This window comes from Nycticebus coucang, chromosome 14 (genome assembly GCF_027406575.1).
Source record: "Nycticebus coucang isolate mNycCou1 chromosome 14, mNycCou1.pri, whole genome shotgun sequence".
Taxonomy (NCBI): Eukaryota; Metazoa; Chordata; class Mammalia; order Primates; family Lorisidae; genus Nycticebus; species Nycticebus coucang.
Window position 1 is genome coordinate 19,875,999 of NC_069793.1, and position 19,239 is coordinate 19,895,237.

Here is a 19,239-nt window from a genome sequence, read left to right on the forward strand (position 1 = left end):
TGGGGCACAAGTGAGATGGGCATGGGAGGGGGTCCGTGCAGATACACCCACTGTGGTCCAGACAGGAAATGGCACTTTAATAGTTGGGGCCAGGGTGACAGGACCAAGATAGGGCTGGCTGGGCCAGTCAGGAAGCCACTTTTTCCTGCTGGGGTGGGCCCCTGCTTTGGCTCTTCTTCCCTGCTTAGGTTCTAAGCTTCCCATGGGCCAGCATGCCAGTGAGGTTGGTGGAAGCCACCCAGAGGCCCCACAAATGACAGAGCTGAGAACAGGGACGTCACCTCCAGCTGGTGCCATTTCCTTACTGGAAAGTCCTCAGGAGGCGGCTGGGCTCAGCCTGAGCTCAGGGCTCTTCAGTGAGGGTTGGGCTCAGGCCGGGGGAGGCTGGGCACTTGCAGGTGGTATGGGCCTTCTCATGGCAGGTGCCAAGAGCCAGACAGCCAGACCTCTGGCAGGGGACAGCTGGCCAGGGATAGGGCAGAGCCCTCTGCTCCCAGACAGACTTCTCAGCTGAGGCCTGACACCCGACCACCCTGCCCTTCCCAACCCCGGGGCAGCCTGCTCTGTCCTCCACAGATGAATCTAACCCATATATTACAATAAACCGCATCTGCCTCTCCCCATAACCCCACCCTCCCCCCAGGCCAACAGCCCCCACTTCCCCGTCCTCTGGTGGTGGTGGGTGCTGTGTCCCGTCAGCAGCCAGCTGTCCTGGTGCTGGCCTGAGGGCCTGGGGGATGCAGAGGCTGGCTGCGGCGCTACTCCAGGTAGATGTCCTCTGTGGGGCACGTGTATTCCACAAACTGCTTGTAGAACTGCTGAAACGCTCTCCTACAAGGCAGGGGACACACAGATGACCCAGGTAGCCACTGGCAAGGAAGACATGGGATTTCAACCAAGGGTTTTCAAATTGGAGCCTTAGGGGCCCTAGGTGGGGCTCCGGTCCCTACAGAAGGACATGTCAGTGGGAGAATGGGTCCAGCAGCTACCAAGCTCAGAAGCCACTCTGCAGGGCCAGCCCTCCCTCCAGACCTATGCATTAGTGGTTTGTGGACAGGTTTCCAGAGGTGTGGGGAGGAATGAGGGATGCCACTGAGCGTGAGGAAGAAGCTCCAGGCCCTAGGGTGGGCCCGATCCTTGGGCTGGGTGATTGGCAGGATACATACCCCACGGATTCTGCCAGGGCTTTGGTGGAGTCTTCAGACACAAAGACGTGGCAGGCAAACCGGTGGTCAGCGGGGTGCTTGGTGATAAACCCAAAGTACCTGTGGGAGGACGGGCCTGTGGTAGGATGAGGTCTCGGACCCACCCCATTCAAGCAGCTCTAGACCACCCCCTTCCTCCATCACCAGTCCCAGTCCACTCACTTGTTGTTCTTTGGATGGTATCCACAGAAAGAGATGTTTTTTAACTGGAAAAAGTGACTACACTTATTCCCCTATAGGAGGGAGAAAAAAAGAGGGTGGTAACCCAGCCCAGAGGGGAAGGGAGGACAAACACTAAACACCTCTTTTTGTTGTTGTTGTTGAGACTGAGTCTCACATGGCATCGTCGTAGCTCATAGCAACCTTGTATTCCTGGGTTCAAGTGATCTCAGCCTCTGGAATAGTTGGGACTACAGGCATGGGACACCATGCCCAACTAGTTTTTTCTATTTTTAGTAGGGATGGGATCTCACTCTTGCTCAGACTTGTCTCAAACTCTTGAGCTCAAACAATTCACCCTCCTTGGTCTCCCAGAGTGCTAGGATTAGGGGTGTGACCCATCTCCCACAGCTGAACACATCTTCTTGGCACGTTAGGGAAGCACTGGGGAATGGGGGAAGTCACCTTGGCCTCCTGGGAGTCATCAGCCTTGACACCTATCTTCACACCCCGCACACTGATCTCCAGGACGCAGCTGGAGGGCGGGTTAAAGTGCACGGTGAGCCGGCGGGTGGTGGCGATCTATGGGTGAGGGATGGGGACATGTCAGGGGCTGCCTGATCATTCCTCTGCCAGCAGCTCCTGTCCCAGGGCCTGGACCCTCCCTGAGGCCTCTGCTGCCTCAAAACACGTGTGTCCTTCTCCTGGACTGGGTTGGGGGCCAGTACCCATCTAGGAGGCTCAGGGAGCAAGATCTCAGTACCTTTTGCATAGCGGCACAGAGGACGTCATTGCCCTTGTGATAGGGAACCTGGACTGAGCCCAGGAACTTCACCCGGAACTGGTCCACCCAGTCGCTGTTTTTGGCCAGGGCTGGAAAGCAAATGTGACATGAGGAGGGGCAAAGCCCGCAGGAGTGGGCTGGGCAACCAAGGGAAGGTGGGTGGTGAGGAACCTGGGATGACTGAGCCAGCAGAGGATGCCATAGTCCCCAGACATCCCAACTTGGCTAGGGCTCACTTTAATGAATTGTGAAAATCTGAAATCACCTCTGCCCAGCCGCCCCCCGCCCCCACCCCGGCTGGCTGAGATGTGGAGCAAGGGTTCACTTGGCAGCAAGTTGGGGCAGGCAGATGTGGGGCTGATAACAGCAGGAGTGAGAAGGAATGTTACCTGCCATGTGCTCAGGCTCCTTGGTGACCTCGATGGCATAGTAGGCAGGAAAGACGCCCCGGGCACCGGTGCGCATGTTGTAGGCCTCGTACCAGTAGTCTTCAGCCTGTAGCTCCACCAGCAGAGGATCATCCACTTCCAGCTCAAGTTCATCTTCATGTCGAGGCACAAACCTGTCACCGAGAGCATGTGAGAAATTCTCCCCAGGGCCTCTCCAGCCAGGCCAGCTCTAGGTTCCGACAGAAGCATCTTTTTTTTTTTTTTTTTGGGAGACAGATTGTAACTTTGTCATCCATGGTAGAGTGCTGTGGCGTCATAGCTCACAGCAACCTCAAACTCTTGGGCTCAGACAATTCTCTTGTCTCAGCCTCTCTTAGTAGCTGGGACTATAGGTGCCCACCACAATGCCCAGCTGTTTTTAGAGATGAGGACTCGCTCTGGCTCAGGGTGGGCTCGAACCTGTGAGCTCAGACAATCCACTGGCTTTGGCCTCCCAAGTGCTAGGATTATAGGCGTGAGCCACCATGCCTGGCCTCACAGAAGCATCTTTAGCTTAATAAACATTTGAAAAGCATCCAGTGTATCTGTCACAACACTAACTCCCAGGGAGACCAAGGTCAATCAGATATGCATTTCCCATAGGTTGAGGAAAGGAGAAGGAGGAAGTGAGCAGAGTCCTTGATAAAATTGAGAGGTCACAAGTAGTGGGCACTTCTGTCCAGAGGGGTGTGGGCAGGCATTCTGGTCATCCTTCCCTGGGCACCCTGCCTTCGGCCAGACTAGGTGCAGACTGGGCTCCCTCACCACACCACAACACTGTAACCATTTTGTCACCACACTCTGAGTCCTTAGAGGGTGGACAGTCCCTCTGGGGCTGACTGACCAATGCTGTTGATGCCAGTGGTTAGGTGTGGACCACGTGGTGGTGGCAGAGGCCGGGAGAGGTGTGGCCCAAAGTGCTGCCTGGCCAGGCCCAGCCATCCCAGGGCTCTCACCTGAATATGGCCCGGTGAGTCTGCTCCTGCTCTTCCCCATTGATGACACAGGAGAACAGCCCAAAGGACTCTGCACCTGCAGTAAGGGGACGGGGCTGGAGGAGAGTGGCCCCAGCTCCGGTCGAGCTGTAGGGGGCAGGGGGTGAATGCTCAGTAGTAACTCTGTTAGTCAGAGGGGGCCCAAGGCCACCTGCCAGGAACACCCCTCATTCTGGCTTTCCCCACATGGGAATCCCCCAGCCACTTCCCCTCAGCCAACTCACTGGAGGAGCGGGAGCGGCCACTCATGAAGACATTCAGGAACTTCTTGGAGAAGTGGACATCAGGCTCATCAGGTGTGGAGTCCTCAGAGAGGCAGGTGGGGGGCCGGGGCCGGGGGGCCTCCTCGTATTCCTCTCCAATGGCTGACTCGTAGGGTGAGGAGGCAGAGGCACAGTTGTCATAGACAGTGGCCGAGTCACTCTCATCACTGTAGTCTCCAAAGCATGGCCGCAGGCTCACTAGCTCTAGCTGAGCATGCTCATCCACCACTAGTGTGTACTTGACTGAGTCGTAGGACAGGGCGCTGGTGTCCGAGCTCAGCGAGGCCCGTGGAGGTGGCGGTGGCTCCCCTAGGCTCCCCTGCCAGGCACATCCCCCTTGTGCCTCAACCCGCTCTGGGGATGACAGGCAGTCGAAGCCCTCATCCTCTTCACTGATGGAGGGGTGTGGCCGCCCGGCAGTAGCAGGGTAGGCCGCAGGATCTGGATCGGAGCTGACAGACATCCGGCTCTCAGTGGGTGGCAAGAAGGCAGAGGTGGGCTCTGCAGGGTCTGGAGGCCTCTGAACAGGGGTCAGGTAGATTTCCTCTGTGGCCTCTAGCCGGACATCTGCCTGGTAGTGAATTCGGTCTCGATGTGAGTTGCCCCGGCCACTAGGCTGGGCAGCAGGGGGGCCACTCGGAGGTGCCATCTGGGTGGCCGTACTGCGGCGGCATGGGCTGTCGGTGGAAGTGCCTCTATCCTTGGTGGGGGCAGGACTGCTCTGGGGTGGCAGCTCATCGCTCAGGCAGATGTGTTCATGAGGTGGTGTCTGCTCCCCTAGAGAGCAGGCAGGTCAGTGCTAAGGGCAGGTGCCCTCACCCTAGACTCCCAGGCTACCTGCCCCCTCAACTCTGAGCTTGTTGACACAGAAGCCAAGACAAAACCTTACTGGGCAAGAGGCCCTTGGCAGGCTCTGGGGCCCATCAACTTGCTCATGCCACAGCTGACCTCAGCTCCAGATGTGCTTGCACAGGGATGCAGGTTTATCCCTCTCTTTGGCAAGCTGGAGATGGTTGGGTTTGCTCTCTGCAAGTGGACTGGGTCAGGGCAGGCTGAGGTCCAGGTGAGGGAGGGGGTCCTGACTTACCTGTCTTCAGAGGTGAGGATGATCGAGACACCCGATCCTGCCAACTGTGCTTCTTGCCCAGAGAATTATTATTCAGCGTGTCCTGTGCAGGGAACAAAGGGCTCTTGTAACAGGAGCAATCAACAGTGCCCGGCACAGGGAGGCCCTGGCCCTGCCCCCACCAAGCCATTCCTAAGGCTGTATGCTCTGCCCACTCTGCTTCCCCCATCAAGGGCCTCACTCCCAATCTTCCTCTGGAGCAGACAAGTCACAGCCCTCCCAGCAGGCCTGCTGGCTCTTGGTGGCTCTCTATCCTGCTCAGGGAAGTTGTCCAACCCTCAGGGAGATGCTCACATGAGCTTCAAGGAAGTGGTGATGGCAGGGAGAGAAGGAGGGGGGAGATGCAGGAGCTCTCTGGAGATAATTAGACCCTCAGTCCCAGACATTGAGTGTTTGCACATAGGAGGCTCCAATCCAGCCCAGTCAGAGACAGGGTGACTCCTTGCCCTAGAGCTTAGGAAGCTATAGCCTAGGAAGGGATGGGACATTCTGGTAGAGCCTGGAAAAAGCACAAGCTCCCCAGTAGCTGGCCTGGGGGACTGGGATAAATCATCCAATGATGAGTCCATAACATGTTACTCCCTGTCCTGGACTATGGCAGCACATGACTGAGGAGTGACAGATGTAGCTGTCAGCAGCTCTCCTTCCTAGATCTCCTGGGCTGCCCATCTCCCATCCTCAGTCACCAGGGCCCCCTATCCACGATGCCTGCACACAAGTTTCCCTCCACACAACTGAGTCTCCCTCCCCTGGAACTCTTGTAAGCCCTCACATTCATGAGCTGGGCTGCCAAAGCCATTCAGAGGATCCTGGGAAAGGGACCAACCCTTTCTCCACAGCCCCTGCACCATCCACCAGCAGCCCCACCTCCCTGGAGTCTTTCCCTGCACCTCTCCTTACAGGCCTGGAAGACAAAAGGCCACAGCTAGCTCTCCCCACCCTATTCAACTCTTCTTGGCACCCAGCCACCTGCCCAGGGGCCTGAGGCCCCCCAATTCAGCTACGTAGCTCCATCCCCCATCTCTCTCCCCTTACTTCTGGGAATTCCCAGCTTCCCAGATCTCAAACTGGCTGCTGCTCACCTTGCTACTTTTCTCCAGGCCCTGCTTCTACCCCACCTTCACCAGGATCTGGGTATCCCAAAGGGGAAACCCTGCCATAGCCCTAGGTTCCAAGCTCTAAACCCTTCCAACCCTTCAGAGCCCAGTTCTCTTAAGTCTCCTACTTCTCTACTTACCCCAGTTCCTCCATTGTCCTTGTCAACTCTTTACTCTCTCATCCCCTCCTCAAGATTCCAAACCCGGCCAACAGGACCTCAGCCTTCTTCTTTAGGACAGATCTACCTGCTCCTTGGAGCCCACCTCCCCGGGAGTGAGTCAAGGAAGCCTCTCCCCAGGATCTCCGCAGCCCAGAGCCCAGGTCTGCTGACTGCAAGGCCCTCCTCCGGCTGGAGTCCCTCCTGGTTCCCCAACCCTGTGGGCCGGGCCTGGGCCCCGAGGCGCTCAGCCCCCACTCCCCCGCCAACCCCCCACATCTTAGCTGCCGACCCCAGGGCACCGCCCCCTCAGCTCCGCCCCCCGCCGCTCGCGCCTCACCTGAGACCGCGGCACCTGTGGGAAGAGGTTGAGCGTAGTGGGCCTCTTGGGCCGGTACGTGTCCCCACTGCCCAGGCCCTGGCCCTGGCCGCGGGGCGCCAGATCCTGGCCGGACTCGGCCTCAGGCGGCCCTGCTCCTGGCCGCCGCGCCGCGCGCTCCTCCTCCTCCTCCTCCTCCTCATCGTCCTCAGCACCGGGAGTGTCCCCCGCCGCATCGATCAGGTCCATCTGCAGCATCTCGGCCTGCAGCCTGCTCCCCGCGCAGCCACCGCCGCCGCCCGCAGACAGCAGCCCAGAGCGCGGGGGCTGCGAGGCGCGGACGGAGGGGCGTCAGCAGGCGGGGCCGGGGCGGCAGGGGCGGGGCCGAAGCCACAAGTCCCGCCTCCCGTCCGGGCGAGTCCATCCCGCGCCGTGCAAAGGGGAGATAGTGGGGAGCCGGCCAGGGCGGTGGGAGAGGGGTCCGCTTCCACCCTCCGCCCGCGAAGAGACGCGAGGCCACCCCCTTTCCACTCCAGTCAGCGCCGGTGATGGTCCACACCTCTCCCCTCCCCACAGTCTCCCTCTCCCGAGTCCTTGCACCCTCCCGTTCCCTTGGCAACGGCCAGTGACCTCACCAGGGTTGTAAACCGAGCCCAGAATGAAGTCACCGCTGTTGCCATGGGGACGCAGGGGTCGCCAAGGAGTTGGGGGAGGGCACCCCAAGAGATGGAGGGGAATGGATTAGTATTTGAAGAGACAGCGAGGAAAACTGGAAAAACTGAGGCTCAGCAAGGCGAAGGGATTGCGGAGGGCAGGGCCGCAGTACACGCCGGAGGCCTTAAGAGTCGCCAGAATAGGGGCGTGGAGGGGCAGGGGGCACACGAGGCCACCAGGAGCCCAGACAGTGACATCCCTGCCCCTCTGGTCTCCTCTCCTCAGTCCACGAGCCCTGCTCCCCCTCCACGGCCCCAGCCCGAGACTCTCTGGCAAGCCTGCTAGTGCTGAGCCCCCTTCTACCTCCAGCTTCACCATGAGCTCCTCGGCACCTTGGACAGATCCCCTGACCCTCAGGTCCTCTCTCACCAGCTACCTGGGTACAATACTACTACCCAGCTTCTCAGAGAGGTGAGGACTCTCTGGCAAGGGTGTGGGGAAGCTCCCTGGAGCTTGTCTAAGGCCCCACCGCTGGCCAATTGCAGAGGCCACCCTCTCCAAGCCTCTACTTGTGCACACCAGGGGAGAGGGCAGTGTGAGGGTCCAGAACAGGCATGGCCTCAGAGAAACTATGCCAGGGCCCTGGGACCATTCCCAGATCCAGGATAGAAGGCCTCTGCCTCCATCCCTTTCTGACATGGGTAAAATGTGGAGATTTGGGGTACGAGGAACTGGATGGCTATCCTTACCCCTTAGTTTCCTCTCACCTGGCAGAGCTTCCAGAATCTCTGGGGATAGCAGGAGGTCAACAGAGGGACAGGCAGCCCCTCCCCAAGGCACAGGGCAGCTGTCCATTGATACTCATTCTCCTGACACCATATCTAGCTGCTGCCCACCCTCCTGGGGCTGAGAGAAGCCCTGGCCCTAAAACCTGGCCCTATGCTTTGCCTTGCACTTCCTGACTAGCCACCCTTCTTCTGAAAAGATGTAGCAAGAATCCCCACAGGACCCAGGCTCCCCAGCTACTGAGGACCTCCTGGCAGCATGCAGATCTTCAGAGACAAGAGACAGCCATCTTCCCCATGACAAAGCCCAGGGGCCAAAAGCAATGCTGGGCGAACCCCTCAGGGGTGCTCTTTAGGACTGAAGGGCAGGGCAGGTCTGGTCTGCTGCAATGGCAGCCAGTAGCCATGGGAGTCAGTCCAGGAATGCTTTGGTTTCTTTCTCCTGCCCCAAAGCACTGCAGATGCCAGCAGACTCCACCCTGCTCTGCCTCAGGCCCTCTGCCAGGGCTGCTCCCTGAGCCTGCCCCTCAGCTCTGGCCCTAGTTGCTACTGTTGGAGACCTCAAGACCTCCTGCCCTTTCTCTTCTTGTGGGCAGTGGAAGGAGGAAGGCTTCCATCCTTTGTCCCTAGCTAAAAAATAAAAAAAAATTCTGAGTGTACGCCCAAGACGTGCCAAGCATGTTAGTGGGTGTTTCCTGCACATGCATATTACTTTACTTCATGGGTGCCAAACAGACCTGAAACTTCCTTTGTAGATCTGAGGGTGCCCTCACTTCTGTCCCTAAACATCCTGCCACCCCACTCGGGGGCTCGTGGGAGCCCACTCTTACCCGTAAGGACAAGGTGTCTTTGCACTGCAAGCTAATGCCACATTCATCAGTGATCTCTGAGAGGTCTTCATCCTCAAACTCCTCCAGGCTGATGTCGTGGGTGAGCCTGGTGGGGACAAGAAACCAAAGTTATGACTGAGGGGGACTGGTAAGCTACTCACATCTCCCTATTACCTACTACAAGGGGCAGCTTCTCAAAGACAGAGCCCAGAGCCCAGAGAATAGGACTTGGGGTCTGTCTGCATCAATGCAGGGAGTATCCAATAGGCAGGGAAAGAGGTTGTGGCTTGTGCCAAAAGGCAGTTCTCTAGGGTGGCAGTGGAAGAGAAGGCTCCAGGTTACTCCAGCTCTTCCCAGCTGGGAGTTGTCATCCTGTTGCCAACCAGGAGGCAAGTGCCTAGAAGGCCCAACTGGTCAGAGCCTGAGCTCTGCCAGCAAAATGCCTCCAAGGGTCAAGGCAGGTGCAAGGGCATTTTCTCCATGGAGAATGCAGAGTTGAGAAGAGATTCCGAGAGATGCCCAGAGTGGGGGAGCTCCCTGTGTAATCCCTACAGTGACAAGACCCAAGGTGCTTGCAGACAGGTTGGGAGGGCCCAGAGGAGAGCTGTATGCTCCCTAGTCCAGGAAGACCTAGGCCTCTTGAGCCCTGGGAACAAGTCAAGGGAAATTTGGTGTCAAGGTAGGGGGGTTTCAGCCCATTTCAGGGAAGACTGTGCCCTCACACTGTGTTCTTGGTCTTATCACTTCAACCACAAAATTTCCTTGCCTGGCATAAGGACCCTGAAGAGGCAGCTGCACAGATGGGGTCAGGAAAAGTCCCAGGTAAGGCTAGAGTTGTTCCAACCTCCGAAGACAGCCCGGAACACTTAGCCACTGGAAACCCCTCTTCTGCACAAGCCAGCCCTGAGCCCCCATCTCTGCATGCAGGGCCAGGCCAACCATTATAATGCCTGTTTGCCCCTGGCATCTGCTCACCCCTAGCCCTGGATATTCTGCCTGGCTTGGCATGGGTGGGACATTTGGGAAGTTGGGGAGAATGTATGAATTTCTTCCCAAATAAGATTAAGAGATTGAGAGAAAGAGCAAGGGAAACCCACTAGTCCAAGGTCACCCAGGAGAAGTGGTGGCCCAGCTGCCAAGAGAATGTAGGAGACCCATACCCCTTTGCCTCTTATCTCAGTCAGACCAAACAGAGACCCTCAGCTCAATGGAGCTCTCCCCAGCTCCCTACCCACCCTCGCCAGCCCCCACATCCCCTACCAGCGCTCCCACTGATCCTCCAACCAGCTGTCATTGTCTGGGCTCGAATCCATCTTCAGCACCCGCTGCATGAAAAGCCCTGCCCTGCTGAGGGGCTTTAGGGCCCCAGGGCTGCCCTCTCATGCCCGGAAGGGTGTGGGGGCCAGGGCTCGAGGCAGGGCTATGGTCTCCGGCCTCCACTGCCTGGGCCTGCTTTTCTGAGTCTTGCCGGCTGCAGAAGCCTGGGGAGCTCATTAAAAATAGATGGGCAAGGAGAGGAGGCTGCAGCTGACCGGACCCAGCCCCAGCACTTCTCGGCCTAGCTCTCAGCTGCAGGCGGCTTCCTCCCGTCCCTGTGCTGCCACTGCTGTGGCCACCTCCCCCACGGGATCAGGTTACTGCAATCATTGTCAGAGCTCCACCTGCCCTTCCAATGCCCCTGTCGGGGGCTGGGGTCACCCCTCTCCCTGGCCCAGGCTTGTAAGCAGATGGCAGAAATCTGGGATATTTTCCCCCCAAAGCCAGCCCCTGATCTGTTTTAAAGGGCCAGCAACACAGTCTGGGTGCCAGGTGGGAGGCTGCAGGGGAGCTTCTGAAACACCCCCAAGAACGGATACCCCATCCACACTCCAAGTGCTCAGTCCCCACAACTCATCAAGGAGGCTTCTGTGGGCCCAGACCTAATGGTGCCAGCTGGGTTTGGTCTGAGCCGTCTCCTTCCTGGGCTCAGAGCTAAGGGCAGGGCAGCATTTGGACCTCATGGAGAGGGCTAAAGTGCTGCTGGGTGGTAGTGAGCTTCCTGTCCCTTTGGGGTGAAATAAAAAGAGCCTGGAGGCCCCATCACAGAAGGGTTTCGACTGAGGAATGGGGCCTGGGTGCTCCTTAGGGCCCCTGTGACCTGCAGTCTAAGAGGGGTAGGTTCTCAGGGCTGTGGGGAAGAGGGCCTGGCCAGAATCCAAAGCAGCCCTCCTCAGTCCAGCCAGAGCAGGGTGGCATCTCTGGCCCTGGGACAAGAACCCAGTGGCCAGCACTAAGTTCAATACACACCGGTTGCCTGGACAGTTACTGAGAAGGCCAGTGGCGCAAATAGGAGCCCCTGGGACTCAGCCAGGAGTTGGGAGCTGCAGGACTACTGGGCATCTGACCCAGAGGTGTCCCCAGATGCCCCCTGCTCAGCCAGTGCCCCCTGCCCACATCTGTGTCTCCTCATACCTGGCTCCTCTTCCTTAACACCCAGCCCTTGTCTAACTCCTGCCTCTCCTTTCCCAGACTTCCACATTGATATGACTGCCTCGGTCTCCCTAAGCCTGCACACCCCATGACCCACCTGCCACCATCAGGCAAAGCTGCCGCAAACTCCATGACCCCTTCTGCCCCACTTGAAGCCCCCCAAGGCTCTCCACTAGCAGCACTTTTGTGCCTGGCACCCAAGGCCTCCAGCTCCAAATGGAATCACCTGAACCCGTCTCAAGGGTGGGCACTATGCTTCTCCAGTGCCCAGCCCAGGGCCTGGATGGAGCATGTGGTAGGCTCTCAAACTGTGCTTGCTGGAAGAGTGCTCAGCTAGGCCCATTCCTCCGGGAAGCCCTCCCAGCTCTCTCATGTGGCTGATTCACCATCTGCCTAGATGTAAGGCAGTGTGGTGGGGGAGACAGAACCAGGCCTCTGTCAGAGACATTCACTAGTCCACCCCTGGATGCTCTGAGGTGGATGGAGTTCACATCCCCCACCTTGTACCCACTTGTCCTCTCCTTCCCAACTCCTGTCTGGACTGACGAGGACTTTGGGACATGCCTGCTAGATACTTGTCAAAGGACATCCTCAGTCTCCACCCACTGCTCTGGAGCTGAAGGGTCCAGAGTAGAACCTTTGGGGTCAGGATTGGGTTCTACACCCTCCACATTCCCTAAGAGTCCATCTTCCTTGGACTACAGGTCTGGGGTAGAGGGGCAGGGATGGCTGAATCATCCTCTACAGATGCGGGAACTGGGGTTAACGGACAATGACAGAAGGAGCCCTAGGCAGGGGTCAGACAGCCAATGCCTGATCCCTGGCTCTACTGGTACAAGTGAAGGCAGCCCCTCGTCTTACTCCTGGGTGTGTCTCATAAGGGAGGCAGGATGGTAGAATGGTCACCAGATCAGGCTTGGAAGCAGGAGGCCTGAGATCAAATCTTGACTCTTTCACTTTACAAGCAGCTGCCCTGGCGGTGCCTGTGGCTCAAAGGAGTAGGGCATTGGCCCCATATGCTGGAGGTGGTAGGTTCAAACCCAGCCCTGGCCAAAAAAAAAACAAAAAAAAAAAAAAAAAAAAAAACCAGCTACTCGGGAGGCTGAGGCAAGAGAATCACCTAAGCCCAAGAGCTGGAGGTTGCTGTGAGCTCTGAGGCCATGGCACTCTACTGAGGGTGACAAAATGAGACTCTGTCTCTAAAAAAAAAGCAGCTGCCCTGCGCTGGATGCTAACCTTCACGCCATACATATACCTCCCTTAATCCTCATCATGACCTTGGAGAGGGTTCAATTACACCCACTTCCACAGATGAGGAAGACTAAGGCTCAGATATAAGGATGCCTAAGACTGATGCCTAAGACGCATCAGTTTCCCACACACAAAGTGAGGCCACCGATCCCCTACCTGCCTCAGGGTGCTGGTGAGGGTTACCAGAACAGTGTTTGTGGACGACAGAGTGCTGTGAGGAGGTCACTACCAGGGATCAAGGGGGACTGACTGGTCCCCATCTGAGGACCCAGCCTCTTCCTCCTTCTTTTCCAGGCACAGATTTTCCAGGTCTCCCAGCTAAACCCTAGGAGATCCTTTTGGGCTCATGGAAGGCAAATATGGGGAAGGAAGGAAAGAAAGAGGCAGGAAAAGATGGAGGGGAGGAGGGATGGGGAGGAAGGTAGGAGAGAGAGAGAGGTTCCCTCCTGCTCTGCCCGCTTCACCTTCCTGATGGACTCCTGAGTCCTGAGCACCAGGAGGCCACCCCACTGAATCCCACAATCCTCTGCAGGTTGGCCCCCTCACCTCTGGGCCTGGAGAAATGACCTCATTTCTGTCAGTGCTGCCCTTTGGAGCAGCCACCACCTATCAGTCAGACCTGCTTGCCCATTCTGGATGAGGTGACCCCAAGGTCTCATCCTTGGCGTGTGAATAATTGTAACCTCCCTCGCCTTCCTATCCAAGGCCCCTGCTCCTGCATTAACCTGATCCCTCCCACCCGGGTGCCCCAGTCCTCTCCTCTGGCCCTGCTGGCTCCTCACTGTGTTGTAGACAGGCCACCTGCTCCCTACCCAATCCTGAGCTGGCCCTGAACAAATGTGCTTTTCGTGTTCTGATGTGGATGTCATGGGCCTTCCCCTTGCCTGAGCCACCACATCTCCCTATTGGCCTGTGCTGCTGACAGCGGTCCCAGCCCTAGTAGGCTGAGTCAGAAGTGCGTGCAAAGGAAGGGGGAAGTGGTACGTGCTGAGGCTTTAGCTGAGTGAGGCCTGATCTGATCCAGGCATTGGCTGTACAAAAGCCACTGTTGGGCCTTTGTGTTCCTGGCTGTGCTGTAGTGAGGTAAGGATGCCAGCTGAATGACCTCAGGTCCCTGCCATGGTGCCCCATGGGCGTCTCTCATGACAGAGAGACTTGTGTCCAGGGAGCCAGCATGTCTCTCCACAGCCTTCTAGGTGCTGAGCATGGGGCTGGTGGCTTCCAGTGGCTTCTCAGGACAGCTGTTGACTGGCTGCAGGTCATCTCCCTCTGCCTCCCTACAGGCCATGCTCCAGCAGGAAATAAAAGTAAAACCAACATCTGTGATGTAAATCTGCTCTGGTCACTTCTCTCCAGCTCAGAACCCTCCGATAGCTTCTGCTGGCCCTCAGGGAGAGGGGCCCAAGTTCTCAGATGGGGCCTGAGGGTTCTGTAGGGCTCCCTTCCCTATGGCTTCCCCTACTCACTCTCCCCTCCCCCAGCCTCCTGCCCTGTGGACGCCTCCCCCTCCCTCTCTCCCTTCCCAGAGCCTTCTCTGACCTCTGGGACCAGGCCAAACCACTGGCTCCCATAGTCCTCTGGGTGATAGCTCCTGTATCCCTATAATTTTACCTCTGGGTTACATGACCAGAGGTGGCTTCCCTTACAGTCAGCTAATCCATAAGGGCAGGGTTGTGTCTATATTGATCAACATGGTACTTAAATATTGAATAGGTATTAAATACTATTAAATACTGAATAGGTAATAAGTACTAAATAGGTACTTAAATACTGAATGAATGAATCACAGTGTCCTCGTCTCTTTAGATTTTCACCTTAGAAATCTGTAAGTCAGCGGCCCCCTTCAACTCAACTTCCTGTGTCCCCAGCTACACCTGGGGCTAGCATGTCTGGGACTCTAGGGAGATGGCACTGGCCAACCTGGGGAGATGGGGTCAGGCCAGGCACAGCCACATCCTTAGGAGCCTCTCTCCATCCCCACTCCCCAGCTCTGGGTAGACACAGGGGTCAGGCAGGGTTTGTCCTTTGGGTCTGGATTCCCTTCCCAGCCACAGCACAAGAATGAATCCAACACAAGAAATGAGTCCCAGGGAACCCCCTCACTGGGGTTCTAATGTGCTTGATCTGTTTAAACATCTTGGATAAATTTCTTTCTTTCTTTCTTTCTTCTTTCTTCTTCCTTCCTCCTTCCTTCCTTCCTTCCTTCCTTCCTTCCTTCCTTCCTTCCTTCCTTCCTTCCTTCCTTCCTTCCTTCCTTCCTCCCTCCCTCCCTCCCTCCCTCCCTCCCTCCCTCCCTCCCTCCCTCCCTCCCTCCCTCCCTCCTTCCTTCCTTCCTTCCTTCCTTCCTTCTTTCTTTTCTTTCTTTCTCTCTCTCTCTCTCTCTCTCTTTCTTTTTGAGAGAGAGTCTCACTACGTCACCCTTGGTAGAGTGCCATGGTGTCACAGCTCACAGCAACCTCAAACTCTTAGGCTTAAGCAATTCTCTTGCCTCAGACTCCCAAGTAGCTGGGACTGCAGGCACCCGCCACAACGCCTGGCTATTATTTTTGGTTGCAGTTGTCATTATTGCTTTAGCTGGCCTGGACCGGGTTTGAACCCACCAGCCTCAGTGTATGTGGCTGGTGCCCTACCCACTGAGCTACGGGCACCGCCATCACTGAATAAATTTCTAAATTTTCTTTTCTAGAGTTTTCTTTATAATGAACATATATCACTTTAATTTTAAATTTTACTTTATTATTTTGTAAGTTTTACAAGTAACCTGTTCTCACTGTAAAAATAAGTTGAGCATCCCTAATCTGAAAATCTGAAATCTGAAATGTCCCCACATTTGAAACATTTTGAGCACTAACATGATATCTTATTTATTTATTTATTTTTTGTAGAGACAGAGTCTCACTTTATTGCCCTTGGTAGAGTGCTATGGCATCACACAACTCACAGCAACCTCCAACTCCTGGGCTTAAGCGATTCTCTTGCCTCAGCCTCCTGAGTAGCTGGGACTACAGGTGCCCGCCACAAGGCCCAGCTATTTTTTTTTGTTGTTGTAGTTTAGCTGGGGCCAGGTTTGAACCCGCCACGCTCGGTATATGGGGCCGGCACCTCACTCACTGAGCCATAGGCACCGCCATGATATCTTATTAAACATATGCAAATATTCTCCCAAATCCCCAAAAACCAAAAATCCAAAACACTCCTGGTCCCAAGCACTTTGGATAAGAGCTGCTTAACCTGTAATACAGTAGTATGTAAAATTAGAAGTGAAACTCCCTCATCCCATACCATATCCTAAAGGCACTGTTTTTAATTTTTTTTTTTTTTTCCGGTTGGGGCTGGGTTTGAACCCACCATCTCTGGTATATGGGGCTGGTGCCCTACTCCTTGAGCCACAGGCACCGCCTTTGGCTTTCAACCTTTTTTATCCCATGGAACCTGTACTTAAATTTCAATGGCACACTTGAATTATGATGATTTAAAAAAAAGTAAAAAAGAAAAAAGAATATGCTTACTGTGCTTCAAACTTCTTTCAAAAATAATTTAATTAATGATCTTTAAAAATACTTACAGCACATCTAAGACCCTCTCAAGGCACTCCGGCACACCGGTTGAAGAGTATTGCCCTAAGGTAACCCACTAGTAATAGTCAGAACATTGCTATAACCAGAGAAAACAACGACAGATATTTATTTACACTAACTACCAACACAGTAATGTTCTCATCCTTCCAAGTCCATGTACCCCTCCACATTCTCTCTCCCCAGAATCTCTTCCAGGGCTCCAAGGCTCTCTTTTTGGGGGAGGTGGCTCTGAAATCAGACTGCCAGGGTTCGAATCCCATCTCTACAACTTACATAAATTCTATCTGCCTCAGTTTCTCCACCTGGAAAGTATGGACAATAACGACACTCTGCTTGTATGGTTCTTGTGAGGAGTAAGGCTCTCAGAACAGCGCTTGGGCACAGTGAGTGCCTTCCGAGCATCAGCACTTACCATTGTTATCCTCTGACATTGTGTGCTGTGAGTCTTTACACTCCCTAAAAGGACAGCATCCAACTTTGGCCTTAATTAAATAATAAACGAATAGGGCATTATTGAGAACCTACTCTGAGCAACGGGGATACCAAAGTTTAGGTGTGGACCCCCTATGTCTCCTGGGAGCTGACAGTGGTGCTGGGGGCCCAGGTGCGCGCGCGCGCGCGCACACACACACACACACAAAAGCACATTGCCCTGTGTACGTGCAGCTCTCCATAAATCTTGAAACACGCAACACCCATTATTTCATCTGAGTATTAGGGCCATCCTGAGCAGGGGTCAAAGCCGGCATCTTGGTGACTCAGAGGGGTCAAGGGCCCAGTCTCAGGGCACACAGCTAAAAAGGCCCAGCCTGGATTCAACCCCAGGCAGTTGAATCTATGACCCCACCAAAGAGCCACAAGAGAGCACTCAACACCCAGGGCTTAATGGAGCTTGGCCAAGGGCTGTGAGAGGTGGGCCAGGAGAAAGGGCAGCAGGCGCCACTGGGGCAGTGAGACAGGCCTTGTGGGCTTGAGACACTGGCCCTCATTATTCCCACCAGCTGGCCTGTGTCCACAGCTGGGCCATGGGGTCCTGGAGGGCTGGCCCACGCCTCAGCCTTTTGGCCCACTGCTGCCCTTGTCTCTCCTGGCTCAGAGTTGGCCACACTCACTGGCCGGTGTCTGCCTTTGTCAGCTCCTCTCTCTAAAGTGTCCATGATTACAGGGAAAGTGTGTGTTGGGGGCACACAAAACTGTCCTGTGGGCCAGAGGCAGGGCCTGAAGGTGGAGTGGGAAGACCTAGGTTCTAGCCCAGCCTCAACCTCTGACTGTCCCAGAGTCCCAAGGCAAGCTACCCTGCCTTCCTTAATGTCAGTGGACTCATCTGTAAAATGGGCAGACCATCATCCTCTCTCAGGGTAGTTATGAGGCTGAAGTGAGCTACCATTTGTACAGTAACCAGTGGTAAGATGTTTGCTAGTCTGGAGGGCTGACACTTGTTGAACACTGACTTAATATACGCTGTCTCCTTTCTGGGTGGGAATCTATATTAATTAGCCCACTTAACAGTTGGGACCCAGAGGGGACTCAAGCCACCTGGGTCATGCAGCTAGAAAGGAGCAGAGCTAGGATTTGAGCCCAGGTCTGTCTAACCCGTTGCTCTCTCACTGCAGAGTCGTGGAGGGAGGAAGCCAGTGTCTGTGGGGAGGCATCGTGCATCGTGCTGAGTGCAGTCTCAGCCCTCCCCTGGTGAGTCTGAGGCATCTCACAGAGCTGCAGCCTCAGGCCTCCAGGCGTGGACTCTTCCATCTGGCCCCCTCTGGGTCTTCCTGGCTCAGCTCAGGGCCTGGAGGTAGGGGGAAGGCTTCTGGGCTTGATGATGCCATTAGAGATCCCCAGGGACCCCTGCCCACCTGAGGGCCTGGGAGCCAGGGACCCTATACTCAAGGAGGGGCTGGCGTCAGAGTCCAGCTGGGGCCTGGCTGGGGTGGGGGCCCCAGGAGAAGGGAAGGCGCCAGCTCATGAGATGGGGAAACAATGAGGTATGTCTAAGCCTCCTCCTCTGGGCTCTGGAGGAGTTACACCCTCCTCTTCCTCACCACCTGGGGGCCAGAATTACGGAGGAGAAACATTCATCCCTTCCTTCTCCAACATCCATCCCTCGCTTTTCTGAATCCACCTGGCCTAATATCAGATTCGGGGGTGGTGGTGGAAGGGGGGCTGTGCTTACCCCAGCAGGGACCCTCCCCACACCCCCAATGTCCTTGGCTACTTCTGGGCAGATCCCCTCCCTCCTGTGGCAGGGCCTAGGATCCTCGGGTTGAGGTGGAGCCTTCTACACCTGCCCTGAGAGACACACCTGACCAGGTTGGGGCTGTCCAAATCCACAGAGGGTCCTGGCCAGGCCAAGCCTGGCAGTGAGGCCCATCTGGTCAGGCAGGGTTGGGGGAGGGGCCCAAGACTCCCTCCTTTGGGCACCAATGTTGTTGACTGCTCCCTGGAACTGGGACCCACAGGCCATCTAAGCCAGCTCCCGTTTCTATTCAGAAATCCTCGGTCTGGGCACAGGGAAAGCCACGAGCTGCCTGCCAGCTTTAGGATCTTCAGCCAGACCCTAGACCCCCAGACACTGCCGCAGCCCCGAAGGGGGGCAGCAGGAGGCCACCAAGCCCCCTCCTCCAATTCCAGCGCAGAAGCTCCCACCCTAGGGACGAAGAATGGCGGAGGGAGCTGCTCCATGAATACGCAGACACTATCAGTCTGAACTTGAGGCTGAGGGGACTTCTGGGGGAGACTATCCCGGTGGTGCCCATGCCGCCCTCTAGTTCTCCGGTTCCTGAGGTCCTGGGGGGCGGGGAGGGCAGATCAGCCCCGGCCGAAGGGCGGGATGCCGCGGACTCTTACCTGAAATTGGGAGGCGACGCGATGTGCAGCCCCAGGAACGGGGAGGCGGCAGGCGGGGACGCGGCCCCCCCGCCCAGGCCGCCGCTTTCTCGCTCCGCCATTCTCCGGCACAGCCCTGGCCATCCGGGCGGAGCGCGGCGCGGAGGAGGCGGCGGCGGCGGCGAAGGAGGCGGAGGCGCGCCGAGAAGGCCTCCGCGGGTTTCGGGCTCGGCTGGGCGCGGCGGGCGCACCTGTGCAGGGCAGGGCGCGGCTCCGAACCGCGCACGGCTCGCGGGACTGGTGAGAGCGTCCCGC

The 19,239-nt window shown here is 56.4% G+C and overlaps 1 protein-coding gene across 2 annotated transcripts; it reads right to left on the reverse strand.

Annotated features, from left to right (window-relative positions):
* Positions 1-60: 60 nt before the first annotated feature.
* On the reverse strand, positions 61-19,239 carry MAPK8IP1 (mitogen-activated protein kinase 8 interacting protein 1). Of its 2 annotated transcripts, none has more exons than XM_053560045.1 (12): positions 18,946-19,239; positions 8,804-8,909; positions 6,556-6,861; positions 4,922-5,003; positions 3,796-4,611; positions 3,533-3,608; positions 2,538-2,710; positions 2,128-2,237; positions 1,830-1,946; positions 1,368-1,438; positions 1,167-1,265; positions 61-831 (listed from the first exon to the last, which is right to left on the reverse strand). In XM_053560045.1, the coding sequence occupies exons 1-12, from the start codon at positions 19,044-19,046 to the stop codon at positions 759-761; spliced, it is 2,130 nt and encodes a 709-aa protein (XP_053416020.1). In that variant the 5' UTR covers positions 19,047-19,239; the 3' UTR covers positions 61-758. The 2 variants fall into 2 exon arrangements, with proteins under 2 accessions (XP_053416020.1, XP_053416021.1); XM_053560046.1 differs by lacking the exon at positions 18,946-19,239 and adding an exon at positions 10,064-10,624.

What these genes read in the sequence shown, in the direction of transcription:
- MAPK8IP1 (XM_053560045.1), bottom strand. Translation starts at nt 19,046, where the DNA reads ATGGCGGAGCGAGAAAGCGGCGGCCTGGGCGGGGGGGCCGCGTCCCCG. An exon ending in TGGCCGCTCCCGCTCCTCCA is followed by an intron (nt 3,609 to 3,795) that starts GTGAGTTGGCTG and finishes CCCTTACTGCAG; the next exon opens with GTGCAGAGTCCTTTGGGCTG. An exon ending in ATGACTCCCAGGAGGCCAAG is followed by an intron (nt 1,439 to 1,829) that starts GTGACTTCCCCC and finishes TCCCTCCTATAG; the next exon opens with GGGAATAAGTGTAGTCACTT.